The 18,621-nt window shown below is 44.8% G+C and overlaps 1 protein-coding gene across 1 annotated transcript; it reads left to right on the top strand.

Annotated features, from left to right (window-relative positions):
- Positions 1-8,903: 8,903 nt before the first annotated feature.
- Positions 8,904-9,881, top strand: LOC310771910 (G-protein coupled receptor 183-like; the record flags this gene model as incomplete). Its single annotated transcript, XM_083664411.1, has 1 exon — positions 8,904-9,881. The coding sequence occupies one exon, from the start codon at positions 8,904-8,906 to the stop codon at positions 9,879-9,881; it is 978 nt and encodes a 325-aa protein (XP_083520537.1).
- Positions 9,882-18,621: the final 8,740 nt, after the last annotated feature.

Below are 18,621 nucleotides of genomic sequence, written 5' to 3' on the forward strand. Positions count from 1 at the left end.
CATATGATTTCAATAAACAGCGCCGGACCACAGAGAATAGCTGCATGGAGGAGCACCATATTCAGCAGAAATCTTCCAAGTGTTTTTTCCCCTCCCACTTAGCTACATTGTTTGAGGAACAAGTCCCCAAAACTACACTTTTCGTTTCAACACATACATACACAAAGTGTGGTGACAGAAGTCCTGAAAGGAAGTATTTAATGTGTAATGTTTAACAAACATGAATGGAATGCCACCAGTCTGGTCAGCTGGCCTCAGGGAGTAGGGGGAGCCTGGGTTCCAGCCCCCATGTCGGAAAGCATGCACACTGAAGAAGAGTCCTTGAGCCAGGAACTGAACCCCTGCCATCTCCAGATGCGTTGTTCTGTAGCTGACACTGTGCTCCTCTGAAGAGAATTATGAAAATCAATTAGGTACCAGAGTACCAGATACAACTTGCTGTGGTAATTGGTGTAACTTTCATAGGGTTTTCTCTTTTACTGTAACATGAGATCCCCGTAAAGAACACCTGCCTTCAGCAACACTGCAACAGTGAGAGGGAGAGAGAGATAGACATACAGAGAGATAGAGAGAGAGAGAGAGAGAGAGAGAGAGAGGGGGGGGGGGGTGTTGCAAAGGATTCGGAAAGTAGTGATCACAAATTATACTAAGTCATAGATGATTAGAGTGTAGGGAAATGAATCTGCTGTAGGTGCCAGTGGAGAGCAGAAAGAGAGAGAAAGAGAGAGAGAAGTTGGTCTGCATAATAAATAGATTCCTTTTTTTAGGGGCCTTTCTCGTGTTACTTCTCTTCTGATCTAAAACGAAGAAAAAAATGAAAGCAAAAATTGACTTCCATCTGTGGACACCTCATACAGCTCAGAGTGCTAAATCTTCTGTGAGACTGGATCTTGAAAAGGTGTGCGGCCCGCAGCAGTGCAAACAAATGACTATAATCCCATCCAAATCTTTTCACAAACACTGAGGTGTGTTAACCTACTACAAGGCTGGAAATTAGTTGTATCTGATAGGAAACGAAATGAGATCGATGTCTCGCCCTGGGAATTTAATAAAACTATTAACTGAATAGGAGAAAGAAGATGTGGCAGACCACAGATTGCACTTGTGACTCGAGGTTAGAATGTGAACAGACATGCCAAGTTATTTTAGTGGGAACCTCCAATGACTAAATCATCAGCCTAAAATACAGACAACTACTGCCCCCCTTGACCAGGGAGAGGTAAAACAACTAAATGAGGGCGATAGTCTGTTCCCTCTCTGTGTCTTCCTCTCCCCTGTAGCCTACTTTACACGTCAACATGGCGACCAATCAATGTGGGCTTTGTCTCTTTGTTCGCACGGGAACAGAACATTGAGTTCTAATCACCCAAGCAGGGGCTCAAAAGCAATTACGGACGTTGTAAAATAATAAATCGCAATACACACTCAAATACGCTCAGAAACCATGTCTTTGTCCACCTCCAGTTGTTAAGTAGGTAATGAACACCCTAATACACCCTGTTAAAGGCCTATTTACCACTGTGAATATGATCATTTATTAAAACTAGGTCACCTATGTAGTAGAAAATGCGCAATTATTTTTTAAATTGGAGCCCTATGACCAGAGAAAACAACCAGAATGCATTGTGCATGTCACTGACTTCACTGATATGTTCACAGCCCAAAGATAGTTAGCAGAGAGACAAAGCAGCATTACCGTATATTTCTTTAGTGTTGTGGAGAAGAGGTTGGTATCTTCCCCGCGGTATCCTGGTTGAGGATTTGTGGCGAAGAGGGCCTTGTTCCAGAATCCTGGTTGATCGGCCACTCGTCGTCGTGGTGGTTCGGCAATCCTGCTAGTTCGTCGTGGCTAACATGCATTGTCTCAGGCATACCATACCGGTCACAGCACGATGGAGGTCCCACCGCCTACCCCGCTTACCGACTGAATGGTCTTGTTGGCAAACACCTCTTGGGAAATTGTCATCAATGGAGTGGAAGTTGTTTGAGCTTGATATTCTTGACATGGTACTTGTATATCTACAGTAGAGCTCTCTGTCATGGCCTAGACTAGACGTTATCGTGAACTGAATACACTGGTCTACGTTGTCAGACTACCTAGACACGTGTTGCGTGCCTGCTCATATTATAGGTCGCTGGTGGCACCTATGAGATCACCGGTGATGTCATAACGATGTCATAACGGTGGCTGTCTTGATGATGTCATCATCAAGACAGCCACCGTAAAATGGAAAGTTGACCGCAGCATCCCTGAGGGCCGGGACGCAAGGTCCCCATGCTCGCGGAAGGCAGTTCCACTAGGCCACGCCCTATGGTAGGGCATCGATGGTATATCAGTGCTGGGCCGTCCCTATCATCAGGCGGCCTCCCCATGTGGGCACACCGTTGTCGTTGTTTGGACCATCTCAAACGTGCGTGTGGTCGCGGCGGTCTGCTCCGAACCATTGTTCTGCAGAGCATAGGTCATCAGACTGTGCCGCAGGACCACGGGGACGACTTTCAGCAGGACGTGGGGACTTAGTCACACCGACTGGGGTTTAGCTAAGGTCACTAAGGGGTGGCGTTTTCCTTTCCCGTTGGTTGATCTTATGTAGAACCCTCAGGTGTTTCTGGTGACATACATTACAGAGCCTCTTCAAGGTGCACCTATAATAGAAATGTAGCCCCGCGCAGCGAAAGCATCTATCATTGGTCCGTATCCACTGCTCGAGCTGCTTTGGGGAGAGGTCTGCTATCTTCGGGCATCGACTGATGTTGTGTTGGTGGCATCCGCAGAACACACAAACACCCGGGCCCCGACCCTGGTCTCTCGCAGAGCCTGTCCGCGTGGGAGTACGTTCTTTCTCAGTCGTGCCGTGGAAAGTCGGGGAGGATCGCTTCTCTGGCCGTCCCTCCATACGTCGTTGCCACATTCCCTCTTGGGGGACATATTCTTGCTGATGCTGGGATACCTCCATGCTGGACATGGGTAGAACACTCGCTTTATGGTCCAGCCAGCTCGATAAGTCAATGAGGGTGTAGGTTTTACTGGACTCTCGCTGCATATAAGAGCTCTCTGTCATGGCCTAGACTAGACGTTATCGTGAAATGAATGCCCTGGTCTACGTCGTCAGACTGCAACACATGTCGCGTGCCTGATATGACACCTATGGCATCACCAGTGATGTCATAACGATTTTGACATCATCGGCTCTGATGATATCATCACCGAGACGTCACATCGATGATGTCATTTGTGCTCTCATTGTGATGTTATCGATCACTCTCATTGTGATGTCATCGCTGCCCGCAGTTGCCATTGTGATGTCATACATCACTGATGATGTCACTACTCACGGCAGCTCCAGGGGGCCGGCTGGATCCGCAGGACCTGGATTGGGCCCCGGGGGCAGCCGCTCCGCCGCGGATAGGCACCTGCGAGGGAACCTTTGTAACATTTAGGCTTATTTTTATTTCCAAAACATTTTTCCTCATCAAGACAAACCAGGTGCTGAGTTGTGTCTCAATCAATCAATCAATCAATCAATTTTATATTTATCTAGTGCCAAATCATAATAACAAAAGTTATACCAAGGGCTGTCTGAGTCAACAGCATTCGGCCTTGTATCATTAAACCAGTTTCATGCCGAAGATCGCCGGATGATGCGTTTTGCGTCACCCGGCGGACTTTTGCCGGCAACAGCGGAGAGCTCTGGGTGCAGGCAACATGGAGGGAAGTTACTTTACATTTTAGTCTTGCCGTAGCCAGCCGGAGATAGACATCTCCTCGTGCACAACTCTTGAAAAGTGATTAACAACCGCATATGAATATGAATTAACCAACCACAGACGGTATGATGCAACTTGTGGGGTGGCACATTTTGAAAGATGCACGTACCAATGCACGCAGAGAGCCGGACTTCCGTAACAGCCCAGCCAATCAGATTTTATCGTAGGAATTCCTATGGCAAAACGCGGAAATGCTGGAAGCGTGCTGATTTAAGACCACGTCAGACTATTGTATTGTAATTATATTCCCCAAGCATTTCATGCATTGTCTTCGCACCAATGAGGATCCAATCATTTCACATAAATGTGGAAAGATATTTCAAAAACATTTAGCCTACAGCAACATGGGGATGAAAATATATAAAGCAAAACAAACAAAAAAGGCTATAGAAACCAGATTTGCTCCTTGGCGGTCGATATTTTGTGTTTGTGCACCTGCGTTCAGCCTCTGTACATAACAGGGAGGGAGGGATGAAGAGATGAATGAGATATATCGCTCCAGGAAACCCACCACATCACCGGAGCCACTCCCATGATGCCCCACCATGATGCTCCTCATGTCAGGTCAAAGACTGATGACCCAGGAGACATCAGACTGATGACCCAGGAGACACCAGAATGAGAGAAACACAACCGTAACCTCGAACATAATGTCAGGTCTTTCAGGCCATTTGACATATCCTATTTTAAATCGTTCAGATTGTTCAGAGTACCATGCTGCAAAACTGGACTCTGTAATGCAATAAAGGGGTCTTGACCTATTTTCTCCGCAGTTCACTGCTCTTGAGAACTCTTGAGGGAGAATAAGCTTTGACTGGAAGAGTCACCGTTTCCCCCTCGGGATATTGAAAAACTGCAGGAGATCCTCCCCTCCTGATCACGTCCAAATCCCCAATGTTCACAGGACTTATAAATGAAGCCCTCCAAACAAACACTTTGACACACACTACATGACACTTACTGCACTGCACAGAAGATAATACTTCCATTCTGGTAGGTAAATACAATTATTATCATTTCAACTCAAATTGATATTTAAAAAGTTATATTAAATCTAATATGTCAGGAGAATTATGCAGGCAGATGTCGTTAAAAAAATTGACACAAAGACCCATTGATCATTTGACCTTGTGAATAGCCTTATTTGTAGTTTCATTGCTATAGAAAACATTTAAACAAACAGGTAGCTATAGTGATGGGGATGCCTTGGCCACCACATTTTGAGAAAAGCATCAATCTTTGATTGTTTTCCCCCTTTAAAGACCCTCAAGTTACATTGTTTGATATATTACTATGATGCATACCATGAAGATGCAGGTCTCTACCCGCATATCAATTTTGTTGTTTTCATTTAGTCTGTTTCTGTTTTTAAAAATTTGCAAATAAATAAATATACTGTATATATATTTTTTTCTGGCACCAAAATCAATGTGTGATTGGAAACATTTTAGATGATCGTTGATGGACAGAGGTGAGGTCTTCACGTATGGAGTAGCAGTGAACTCAAGTTTTTAATGTCTCCATTTGAAATGTCTACTGTAGCTGGAAGAAGTGTTTTGTAACGTTTTTCAAAGCTCCAGTAAAAAGACTTATACTTGGGACACTTAACAAACGCTGCAAAAAGCTTTAATGTATTAGTCAAACTTATCAACATAGAACATGAATTGAATGTGTTTATTTGGTCAAAAGATCTATGTATTTAACTGTTTCCTATAACAACAATGGAATTATATATTTACTACTTTATTTAATGGCCATTCACTCAAGATGTCAATTAAAATTAGGTGGAGGCAGAAAGGCACAAAAGATTGTCAGAATCACTTTCAACTGTTAATGAATCACAGATTACAACATTAGAATGATCTGACATTTGGAACAAACTGTCTTTCTTTTTTTTTCTATTTCAACAATCAAAATAACAAGTAATAACATAAAGACTCTCTTCCCAGTAAATGTATATTTTAACATTTAAAACTTCAAATATGACATCAGAGACAGACATTTAGCTCCTGGGCTAAACAAAAACAACAGTTCTGTAAAATACTGTTTTTCTTTTTTCTTTTTCAGTAGATATGCCTGCAGAAAAAGACAATTGATTACATTTGTCATCTCCAGGGACTATAGCATCTTTGGCAAAGATCATCCCTCTCCTAGTCTGATTAGTCCCACAGGAGTTGGCGTGCCCCGGAGCACAGCCAGCAGAGGGAGGTAAGAGACAGAACCTATGGAAGGAGCAAGACAGGTGCACTTTGAACCACAATCGGCTCCTTGATAGCAGTAAAAGGGATGATCGCAGCCTCTGGCTCCAATAACATAAAGTAGTCTGTACACTGCAAGGAGCTCAGGCGCACTGTGAAGACTGACACATTTTCAAAGAGGTTGCATGATGTAAGCCAGGGGTGTCCAAACTTTTTTTTGAATGGGGGCCGGATTAGATAATGTGAAAATCCCGGGGGGCTGTGTAATGGCAAAAAATGCTTGTTGTTTGAAACAATTAATCAGTCGCTCGTTGAAATGAACAAAGGAGGATTTATTTCCAAGTAATGGTCTGTCTGTATACAGAGAGATACACTCGATTGGAAGTTTCAGAAGCAGTGCCCCAAAAGCTAACTCATATCTATATCTTATAACGAGGAGTGGCTGGCCCCCACCCTCCGGAGACTGCTGTAAAGTTCCATCATCTCACCAGGAGGATTCAACTTTCACTCTGGTCAAGCAGACCTGGACGTTATCTCCCTTACATGCCTGAAGGCCTTTGAAGCTCAGCAAGCAGAGATGACTCATTCTTTTAATGATGTTTTTTAATGATGTTTAGGAACCACAGCACATCTCCGATGGGGAAAACCACTCACCAACACTGAACACAGACAACAATGATCAACAATCAATCAATCAATCAATCAATCAATAATTTTCACTCACAGCTGCTTCTCGCTGTGTGTCTACTGTGTGGGTAAAACAAAAAACAAAACAAAAACAGACAATACAATTGTACTCTAAATATTTTGTTTACCATCTGAAAACATGAGTTCTGCCTGTGCTGTTGCTACTTGGTGCTTGTCTACAAACTGTATGATAGTGCTGTCATCGTTAGGTGAACGGGGGAAAAAATCGAATTGAACTTGCTTGATTAACCAATATTCTGTGGAGGGCCACATATACTATATTTTGAGAGACAAGCTGAGGGACACTTAAAATCAGTCCGTGGACTGCAATTGGCCCCCGAGCCAGACTTTGGACGTGCCTGACATAAGCAGTCCCAGAGCCCAGAACAAAGCCTGGACCCATGTTACAAAAGCTGAACATAACATAACTGTGATCCTTTGGGGATGCTCAGCCCTGGTACAGCTGTGCCTGGTCGCCCCTCCTCAAAGCAGCCCTAACTTTACTTCCAGTCTGACTCCTTGGCAGTTATTCTTCCATCATTACATTTCGTTTCCAGGTTAAAGTCTTTCTCTGGCTCTAAATTCACTTTGGGTATCGCAAAATGTCAGAAAAGGACATGTGAATCCTCCAACAAAGTACAGAATTCCCACTGCCCTTCATAACAGTAATCCTAAGCAATTGTCTACGTGCAGAATATGCTTTGCCACTTTAATTCAGAGCTGGCTGCCCTTTTATCCTGCCCCGAAAAAGGGTGGTGCTCTTAGCACGAGTCCCAGTGAGTTAGATCTCCCATGAGGAGAGCCAGCACAGACACAAAAACAAGAGAACGGCCTGAGGGGAATTAAGCCCTGACACTGTTTTTCAATGTGTTTTCCTCTCTGGGAACTCACACCCTTTGTAGTGGCTTCAACTCTACTGAGACTATAGAAACACCAGTCTTAATGAGCAACAGCATGTTTGACGTGGTACAGGCTGTGTATTTGTGCTCAGGTAGAAAACACGTAGGCCGGCTACCACCTACGCTTACCTTTAACACTGAAGTTACCTGACTCTAAATGGGCGGGGATGTCGTTAATTTATATTGGACCATTTAATAAAGTAATCCGCCTTTCATATCTGTCATCTGTCATGTATCAGGCCATGTTCACATTACAGGCAAATCTGATTTGCTGATAAAGTCATTAATCATCATTATCTTGATTGGTTTCCCAAATCTGATTTGGGAGTGTGTCCGCACTGCCACAAATCTGATTCTCAAGTCGGATCTGTGTGTCCAGACCTAAACAGCCTATCTGCATGGGTTGCTATGGTAACGACATAGGCGTCAGTAAATACGTACGTTGGTGACGTGGTTTTTCTGCGCAGAAGCATTTGATGACGAGTTGCGAGTGACGTTCAAATCAGATTTGGTGGATCTGCGCGTCCACACTGAAGTCACATCAGTAGAAAGCAGATTGGAAACTATCTCCATATGTGGTTTTGGACAAGTGACACAAATCAGACTTGGAGCATCCAGACTCATAAAACCAATCTGGATAAAGTCATCAATAGGTCACTAAAGTTCACAAATCAGATTTGGCCTCCTAGTCTGAACATGGCCTCAGTCATCTGCCTAAATAATACAGATAGTGAGCAGGCCCGGTTCTACGGGGGTGCAAAAGCATGCATTGCACCCTTATTTTAATTGTCTGCATGCTCAGTTGAAAAGTTTTTTTTTTTTTTTTTTTTTTTTTTTTTTTTTTTAAATAAATGCTACAGCTGCACACTTACTGTTTAAACTTGAATTATAGTTGTTGTTTTTCTTTGTTCTTTGATGTGATTTTATGGCTTTTTGTAACCTTAATGTATATGTAACCTTTTAAGGTTGAGATAATTGTATTATCATTATATGGTCCAAATATTTCAGTAAAGCACTTGAAACACTTGAAATATTCTTGCTTGGGTGGTATCATTCTACTTGAAATGATGGTCAAATGCATTATTTTTAGTAAAATAACATGTCATAACATGCCTTCGGCCGGGCATCTGCACCCCTTCCTATCTGGGATGCACCCCTAGTCATCTTGTTCTGGAACCGGCCCTGATAGTGAGTGAGTGAGTGAGTGAGTGAGTGAGTAAGTGAGTGAGTGAGTGAGTGAGTGAGTCGAATAAAGCAAACGTGTTGTTTTCAGATCCTAATCATCATTATTCTCCTTTCTTTGTTCCCATCACAGTCCTCGTGTTTTGAATGGGTCTTTGCTGTTTTAACCATGGCAGAAAAGATGTTCTTCGCAACACACAACTCACCCTCCCTCCCGACCCGACTCCCTCTCAACACCACAACTGACTTCCCACCCAACGCCACGGCCAAGCCCTTCAGCGTGTTTGATGGCTGTGAGTTACTGGTCGAGGGCGTTCTGTTTGACCTGGCCATACAGTGCTTCAATGTGATCGTGGGAATTCCCGCCAACCTCCTTGTCATCGCAATCCTCATCCACAACCGCAAACAGCCCTCCACCTCCGACATATTCCTGGGCTGCCTGGCATTCATGGATGCCTACTTTGGTACCATGGTCCCCGTTAGCTTCCTCAACCTCTACCACTGGCACAGCAAGGAGGTGTGGTCCGCCCTCAAGTTCACCTACGGCGTGAAAGATACCAGTGGGCCTCTGTTCCTCTCCTGTATCTGCCTGGACCGCTTTGTGGCTGTGGTCTTTCCCGTGGCATTCTGCCAGCTTAAAGACATCAAGTACAGGTTAGGCCTCACCGTGCTGGTGTTCGCCCTCACCTTCGCCTACGCCGCAGCCAAGACTGTGGGTGGCCTCCCCGACTTTGAGAAGGTGTTCACCGGTGAGATCCTGGCGACGTTTACCTGGATGGTTGTGTGTAACGTAACCATCCTGTGGGCGCTGAAGAAGTCCCCTGGCACAGGGAAAGATGAGATGCACCCCATGAAGAGGAAGGCCTTCAAGATGGTGCTCTCCATCCTGGGCATCATCGTGTGCAACTACTTGCCGCCTGTAGCGATGTTCCCCTTTGAAGACTACTACGCTCCCGATGTATTCCGCTGTTACGTGCAGCCGGTGGGCTTCGCATTCATCAACATCAGCAGCAGCATCCAGCCGCTCGTCTACCTGTCCCGTCTGGAGAAGGTGCCCTTCCTGCCTGAGGCCTGCGTTAAGAGGTGCTGCACACGTGTCAAGGCAGAAAAGAACAAAACCCCACCGGCACAAAAGCCATCTACTTGAAGTTAACAAGGTAAACAAATGCCTGCTGAACCACATGGATACTAAGTCTAAGATTTATGGCAAACCAAAAGGTGGGAAATGGTTCATTGATCTATACTTTCATAGTGATTTGATATTTTAATCACTGATGTTTGTTCCCTATCAATGTTCATCATTTTCTGAATGTTTTATCTTTATATGTTTATGCAAAGCTTGAGCAAACATTCTTGAAAAATACAATTAATATCGTCAAATACCTTTTTTCCCATGTTCTACATTTGAATTATGCATCAATAATGATGAAACAAGCAGAAACTCAGGATTTTTACACTATACCTTTATAAACTGCTATATTTTCTAAAAATAAAAATATATTATCCAATAAAGAAATTAGGGTTGTCCTGGCTCAATTAATCCCAGTATATCATAGCCAACTGTGATATACTGGGATTAAATCCAGCCCGTAGGACCTTTGCTGCATATGTCTCTCTCTCCACTGTACTCTGTCAAATAAAACAGAAATACCATAAAAGCCATAACAACGCAATCTAATCATGCTCTGTGCTGCTCTTACTATATAATTTTGAAATAACTATCTTATATATTCCATTCTATTGTAGTCAAATCCTCACCAATTTGATTCTGGTTTTGCAAGACTTTGGCGCCATCATCTGTACAAAGAGAAAACAGACTAAAATATAATTTATGACTTTTCCTGTAATCCTTGGATTTATTTTGTTTTTTGTTGTAAAACAATGAGACTGTCAAACTACACTGAATAAAAAAAACTGAATTCAACCTTTCTTTCAGGGACCTTTGGAGAGGAGAAGCACCACCAATAGAAAGAAGAAGGAACTGTGTGTGTGTGTGTGTGTGTGTGTGTGTGTGTGTGTGTGTGTGTGTGTGTGTGTGTGTGTGTGTGTGTGTGTGTAACCTCTCCTCCATCCCGATCTGGCAGAACATAGATGTCCCTCACACAATAGAGATGAATGCATCATTGCTACGTTTATCAGGATTTCAGGAACCCTCTCTGGATCCTCATCTATGCCAAGATCACTCATCAGCAGCCAGCCAAAAACCACACCCAGGTGATGTAAGCGGTGCAGGTTGCACAGGTTGGCCCCTTCTCCGCTGCTTCCCTCCCTATGCATAGGCTACTCCTGATTGGTCGAACTATCCTCTCATGCTACAAACATCATGCTATACAAACTGACACCTCGTTTCCCTCGCCCCCTTCCTAGCCCCTCTCCCACCACCTACCCCCCCCCCTAACAACGCCTCAAATCGAGACCCTCCACCACCTTCCTATCCCTAGCTACAGCCCCTCTTCCCTAGCCCCATGCTACAAACAGACTTCTTATGCTACACACGAACGGACACACATGTCACGTATAGAAGCGGCTGCACAGCTTAAAAAGGACATTGGAAGGCCGGACGCGGACAGCATGTGTTGAAGACTGAACTGCTTTTGTCTGTGACTGTGACTGTGGCTGTGGCGGGAGAGTGATGTTCGCAACTTTTAGTGTCGCCGACAGTGAAGACAGCCAGACAGGGCAACTGTTCCCATGTTTAGAGAGGAGGCTGGGCACCTCCTTTAGGTAGAGAGGGACTGGGGACTAGTAAAGTGCCTTGCCTGTGCTTCACGGTGTTAACTACCATTTTTCTCCACATATCCTCACACCTTTTCAAGGTGGTCGTCTGCCATCATGTCTCCCGGCTGCAGCAGCGAGTGTTGCTGTAGGCGGCGGCGCTTCCTGTTTCTACGCAAGACTCCATGTTCAAGCCTCATGGGGGTCCCGGGGTGTTGTCGCCAGACCGGGGCGAGATAAGTCTTAAAACACTTTCAAACACTTTCAAGTTTAATGTTGTCTTGTTTTTGTCTTAGTCTCGTTTATTTTAAACTGATTTGAATATCCTAATAATTAGGCTATTAGAATTAAGCCCTATAATTCGATACCTTGCCAGAGGCCAATTAAGAGGCAACCTGGTGGCTAAGGAGGCCCTCTGCTGCCCCTATTGGTAAAATTGGTTTTGACCTGCCTACAGTTTGGAGTGGTCCTTGCTGCATTTTGATACTGTGTTGTATTAGAGTGCAGTGTACAGGTTGCTGTGTGTTTATTGCATGCAGTGTTTATGCCAGGGTGTGTGCAAAGTTGTGAGTTGCAGGGACGTCGGGTGGCCGCCTGTGCTTTATTAGTTGCCTCTGTGGGGGCTTTTTGCTGGGTTGTGCCTCTGAATTTGTAACTTCAATAAAATCTATTTTTTGTCCCTTGAATCTGTCTCTGTGGTGAATATTCTCTTGCCTCTGAGGTTAACAAAGGTTGTGGCAGCGTTATGCTATACAACAACAAAGGTTTATTACAACACTGTCTCCAAGTTCATTTGGGGAAGTAGGTCTAACTAGCCTCAATCAAAACAACTCTCTAAAAAAAGGGGAAAGGGTCATATGAGTGGAAACACAAATTTTGATAGGCTTTTACAAAATGTTTTTGAAACAGAAGAATTACTTGGTGAATAAATGATCTTTTAACGGAGCAAGTATCTTCACTGAGGTACCAAATCATATAATATATACTGTATGTATATATATAATATCATTGAGTCTCTTGCTATCGATTCCTTCAGGTTTTGAAGGAATCTTTTCTCCCGTTCACCAATGGCCATTCTTCGCCGCGCACCATCACACGTGGCGCCCCTAGCAGCTAGCACACGCAGCTAGCCTGCTACCGCTAGGTCTTGAGCCCAAAAACCGCACCACACACAGTCTCTTTTGCCGTTCCTTCTCTCACCCTCTCCCTTCTCGGCCGTCGCAGAGGGTTATCGATCCCACTCCTAGACACCAGTGTAACGAATCGGGTATTCGTCCAAGGAACCGGAGACTTGAAGTTGGTACAAGGCTTTTATTCTTGGCTTCACAATCGCTCCTAGCAGCTAGCTTCGCTGCTAGCTCTACATACCACCACTCTAGCTCCCTCGGATAGTTAGACTGACTTCCGCCCCGGCCGCTGGTCCCATACACACCCTTCCCCCTAGGACCACACCCACACATATCAGTTCCTAGCTAAGCACGGAACCCCACATTACACCCCACATTACACGTCAAACCCCGGTTCGCTACATTTCCCCCACCCAACTTTAATGTCGCGCCCACGCGACACCCACAACCCACACGTATCCCCCCTGTACCAAAACACACCAACACCAATAACAGTTTTCCCATCACCACATTCAAATTCTAATTCCCAACAAATTCCCACAACATTTCAATCCCCCACAATTAGTCCCTTCCTTTTCCAACACCCCCGTCATAATGTCCAGTTTGCATTAGGCACTCCATAATGGCTAGTTTGCATTAGGCACTCCATAATGGCTAGTTTGCATTAGGCCCTCCATAATGTCTAGCTTACATTAGGCACTCCTTAATGTCTGGTTTCCCATTATTTCCTTTCTTTTTCACACATTCAAATTCAACCCACATTTTCCATTAAACACAAGCCCCACATTACATTATTTTCTTTTTTCCTTCCCCTTCATTTCTACCACCACCGTTTCCATCCCCCCTCTGTGCCCCACAGCCCTCACACTCCCTGCAGTATCTCCGCACGTCCTCTTTTTGTTTGCCCCAGTAGTAATGTCCACGGATGAGGCTGAGTGTCTCTTCGGGCCCACGATCACCGTATGGGCCCTCGTGCATCCCCTTCAGTGCCAATTCTCGCAGGCAACCGGGTACAACCCACTGGGTCCCGCTTTTCCCGTGCCCCTTTCTCTCCAAAACCCCATCTCCACCCAGTTGCAGGTCCGAAAACATGTTCCACAGTCCCTTCGTGGCACCGGAACACAGGTGAATCTCCTCCACAGGGGGCCGGCGTCTGGCCGCCACCCACGCATACACCGGACCGATATCTGCATCCTCCCTCTGTCTGCGTCTCCTCTCATGCCCGCTGACCTCCCAGATGGCCATGACGTCGTCCTCCAGGACCACCTCTTGCACTCGGCCGTCCTCCCGTCCCGCTCCCCCAGGGGGCGGCGTGTTCAGGACAGCAGGGCGAACACCACCGGCGTCGATCTCCACCTCGGCTCTCTGCAGTGCAACCATGGGGGGTATGTAGCGGCTAGGCTGGGCTGGTTCCCCCGGCGGTAACCCCCCAGGCTCACCCGGAGACACGAGTGTCGCTCCCCCGACTGCCACAGCATTGCAGGTGATGTCTCTCACTTCCCTCTGGCTGTTCAACACGATCCCCGCTCTCCTGATTGTCTCGTCACTGATAATGATGTCCCCCTCTACCCGCTGGTATGCAGAGCAGCTAGCCTGGGCCGGCTCAACCGTCACTCTCCTGCCCTGAATAACCGGCTCTGTACTGCTCCGCTGCTCCGCTGCCTGTTGCTCCGGCTGCTCCCCCGGCTGTGTGTCTCCTCCAGCGTTCACACTCTCCGTGCAGTCTCTGGCTAAGTGCTCAGGCGAATGGCACATCCAACAGAGTCTCACCTGTCCGCCGCCTGCACGTCTCTCCTCTCCCGCTGTCTTCCAGTCCCCGACAGCTTTTTGACACTCTCTGGCTATGTGCCCCAATGCACCGCATGCCCAGCAGGCTCCCTGCTGTCCCCAGTCCCTTTGCTCCACATACCCGGTCCGTCCCCCGGGACCGCTGCGGCACCACCTCACCACGTGGCCCGGTTCTCCGCATGTCCAACACAGTCTCTTTAGCGGCTCCTCTGGCCGTTCTCCCCGCTGCATTACCTCTGCGCTCAGCAAATCCACACGCTGCCCGACTTCCCGCAGCGCCCGCCACAGCTCCACTGCCCAGGCAGGAATCGCCTCCGCCAGCCATCTGACTTCTCTCAACAAACGGGCTTCCATGCCCGCCAGCACCGAGCCGATCCCCGCCGTCAGCTCCTCTTTTCTCCCGTTCACCAATGGCCATTCTTCGCCGCGCACCATCACACATGGCGCCCCTAGCAGCTAGCACACGCAGCTAGCCTGCTACCGCTAGGTCTTGAGCCCAAAAACCGCACCACACACAGTCTCTTTTGCCGTTCCTTCTCTCACCCTCTCCCTTCTCGGCCGTACAGAGGGTTATCGATCCCACTCCTAGACACCAGTGTAACGAATCGGGTATTCGTCCAAGGAAGGAGACTTGAAGTTGGTACAAGGCTTTTATTCTTGGCTTCACAATCGCTCCTAGCAGCTAGCTTCGCTGCTAGCTCTACATACCACCACTCTAGCTCCCTCGCATAGTTAGACTGACTTCCGCCCCGGCCGCTGGTCCCATACACACCCTTCCCCCTAGGACCACACCCACACATATCAGTTCCTAGCTAAGCACGGAACCCCACATTACACGTCAAACCCCGGTTCGCTACACTATGTATAAGAGGTTACTTGAATGACAGAAAAACAGCACAAAGTGTCCAGCAACACACACATGTCAATTGGACACATGGAGAAAAAAAGTTGCTCTGACACAGTTTGCCATCACCAGTACCTTAACACAGCTACAACACTGAGGCCCCATCAGACCACCAGCACCAGCGCGGAAAACAGCGTTCCGTGAAAAAGATGAAAATGGGATTACGCACCGCACAGATCACAAAACTTTGAGACGAGCCCCCATAATATGTTACGGTCTTCAACACATAAAATATGGCTCAACAGAAGACCAGAACATATTTAGGACACCAGGCAGGTTGCACAATAATTCAAATGTTTATTTTAACCAAAAATGAAGAAAATGACCAAAGTAGCAAATGATATAAAGAAAGGAGGCTGAAGATCCGGCCAAACTAAGGAAAAGGCCTGGGCCAACCCCTTTGGGCCGTCGAAGCCAGCTAGATGTCCTGAAGAGACAAAAAGAACAAAGGATTAAACAGGATCATACGAAAACATAACTACTGGGGACTTTAGCCTAAACAAATAAACAAAATAACAGAACAAAGTACAACCGAACAAAGTACAACTAAAATAGAAAGTACAAAATAATAATTACCACTGGAGAGGAGAACCCTCTCCAGGCGCTGCTCGGTGTGTGTGTGCAAGCTCTCCTGTGTTCCACTCCAACCTCCATTTAAATAAACCCTGGGGTTGATTGGCTCCAGGTGTTGCTGCTCAGGCAATTAAGATAGAGCAGGAACTCCAGAGGGAGGGGAGAGAGAGCGAGAAGAGGGGGAGACTGGCTGGTCACATAACAATCACCTCCAAATCCCCAATGTTCACAGGACTTATAAATGAAGCCCTCCAAACAAACACTTTGACACACACTACATGACACTTACTGCACTGCACAGAAGATAATACTTCCATTCTGGTAGGTAAATACAATTATTATCATTTCAACTGAAATTGATATTTAAAAAGTTATATTAAATCTAATATGTCATGAGAGTTATGCAGGCAGATGTCGTTAAAAAAAATTGACACAAAGATCCATTGATCATTTGACCTTGTGAATAGCCTTATTTGTAGTTCCATTGCTATAGAAAACATTTAAACAAACAGGTAGCTATAGTGATGGGGATGCCTTGGCCACCACATTTTGAGAAAAGCATCAATCTTTGATTGTTTTCCCCCTTTAAAGACCCTCAAGTTACATTGTTTGATATATTACTATGATGCATACCATGAAGATGCATATCAGCTAAATAAAGTTGTTTTCTGAGGTAGAGAGACGACGTATAAGCCCTACTAGGGTTTCCTGTCTCTACCCGCACATAATTTTTGTTGTTTTCATTTTGTCTGTTTCTGTTTTAAAAAATTAGCAAATAAATAAATAGATACTGTATATATATTGTTTTCTGGCACCAAAATCAATGTGTGATTGGAAACATTTTAGATGATCGTTGATGGACAGAGGTGAGGTCTTCACGTATGGACTAACACAGTAGCAGTCAGGGGTGAAAGTGGTTTGAATTTCTTACAGGAACTATACCCCAACCTTCATCGTTTCATATTGTCCTCCTCCCGCCCCCAGCTTCATGCATCCCTGAACACACACATCCATTTTTTGAATGCCTGTATGGTGTAGAAATTAGAAACACTTGACAATATGTATAGTGAATTATTTAGACATTACAACAACATACTCTCCTATGTGGACTATCATGTGTGATTTCAACTCTCCTTTTTGACCAAAACATTTAGGCTACCACACACTGAACAATTAAATTGTTTCTCTCCTGTGTGAACTATTATGAATAACCACGGTAGGCTACATTGTATGCTTTGGTGCGATGTAGGATTTTGTCTTTCAATAATAATATCCTCATTGCAGCCTTGCTGTAGTTGTTGGTGTTGTGTTATTTGACTTTCTGACCACCCGCCTCAGTACTTATTATGAGGCCAGAATAACAGATGCTGCCCTTGGCCATTGGGAAGGCTAACCATTTACTTTTGGCTTTATTGATTGTGTATGATTCAACTTTGTATCTATGATTTTATATTATTGCATGTTTTTGTAGATTGTTGGGACTTCACTGGCCTGGAACAAACTGCTGGACTGGGGGGAATGAATAGCTGTGCCAAAAAAAGAAGAAGCTAGGCCTATGTGCTGTAGCCTATTGTATTTTTCATTTTACATTTTTTATATTTTTCATTTGCAAGTTCAACTGTCAGCTGAGCTCTGTTATTGAAGCTTTGGCTAAAGCCCTGAATTTTACAATGATGTTTTGAAATAAATATGTTTAAAAATCGTTTGTGTGTTAAAAGCTTGTGTTACGTTTTCATTAGCGTTAATATAGCCTATTACAGTAGGCTAATTTATTTTCAATGTCCGCTATCAAGAGCAATTTGGTTAGGCCTAGTAAAATCGCTGGGCTGGGTGCAGTGTGGTGTGGGAAATGTGTTAAAAGCTTGTATTACGTTTTCATTAGCGTTAATACACTGGTATGTGACCATCATTCATTTCAATGTCCGCTATCAAAAGCAATTCAGTTGGTTCATGAAATCGCTGGACTGTGTGCTGTGCAGTGTGTGATGTGGGAGATTCGAGCTGTCAAAAGAAGACAAAATACTTTCTCCTGGTCAATCCCGGCGCTTGACTGCTGCGTAGGCGGGCACAGGGCGTGGTTTTGGCTTAACCTATGTGGGTTTCGAAATAACTCAAGTTTTTAATGTCTCCATTTGAAATGTCTACTGTAGCTGGAAGAAGTGTTTTGTAACATTTTTCAAAGCTCCAGTAAAAAGACCTACAGTATACTTGGGACACTTAACAAAAGCTGCAAAAAGCTTTAATGTATTAGTCAAATTTATCAACATAGAACATGAATTGAATGTGTTTATTTGGTCAAAAGGTATTTAACTGTTTCCTATAACAACAATGGAATTATATATTTACTACTTTATTTAATGGCCATTCACTCAAGATGTCAATTAAAATTAGGTGGAGGCAGAAAGGCACAAAAGATTGTCAGAATCACTTTCAACTGTTAATGAATCACAGATTACAACATTAGAATGATCTGACATTTGGAACAAACTGTCTTTCTTTTTTTTCTATTTCAACAATCAAAATAACAAGTAATAACATAAAGACTCTCTTCCCAGTAAATGTATATTTTAACATTTAAAACTTCAAATATGACATCAGAGACAGACATTTAGCTCCTGGGCTAAACAAAAACAACAGTTCTGTAAAATACTGTTTTTCTTTTTTCTTTTTCAGTAGATATGCCTGCAGAAAAAGACAATTGATTAAATTTGTCATCTCCAGGGACTATAGCATCTTTGGCAAAGATCATCCCTATCCTAGTCTGATTAGTCCCACAGGAG

The sequence above is a fragment of the Poromitra crassiceps genome (genome assembly GCF_964638095.1).
Source record: "Poromitra crassiceps genome assembly, contig: HAP1_SCAFFOLD_1484, whole genome shotgun sequence".
Taxonomy (NCBI): domain Eukaryota; kingdom Metazoa; phylum Chordata; class Actinopteri; order Beryciformes; family Melamphaidae; genus Poromitra; species Poromitra crassiceps.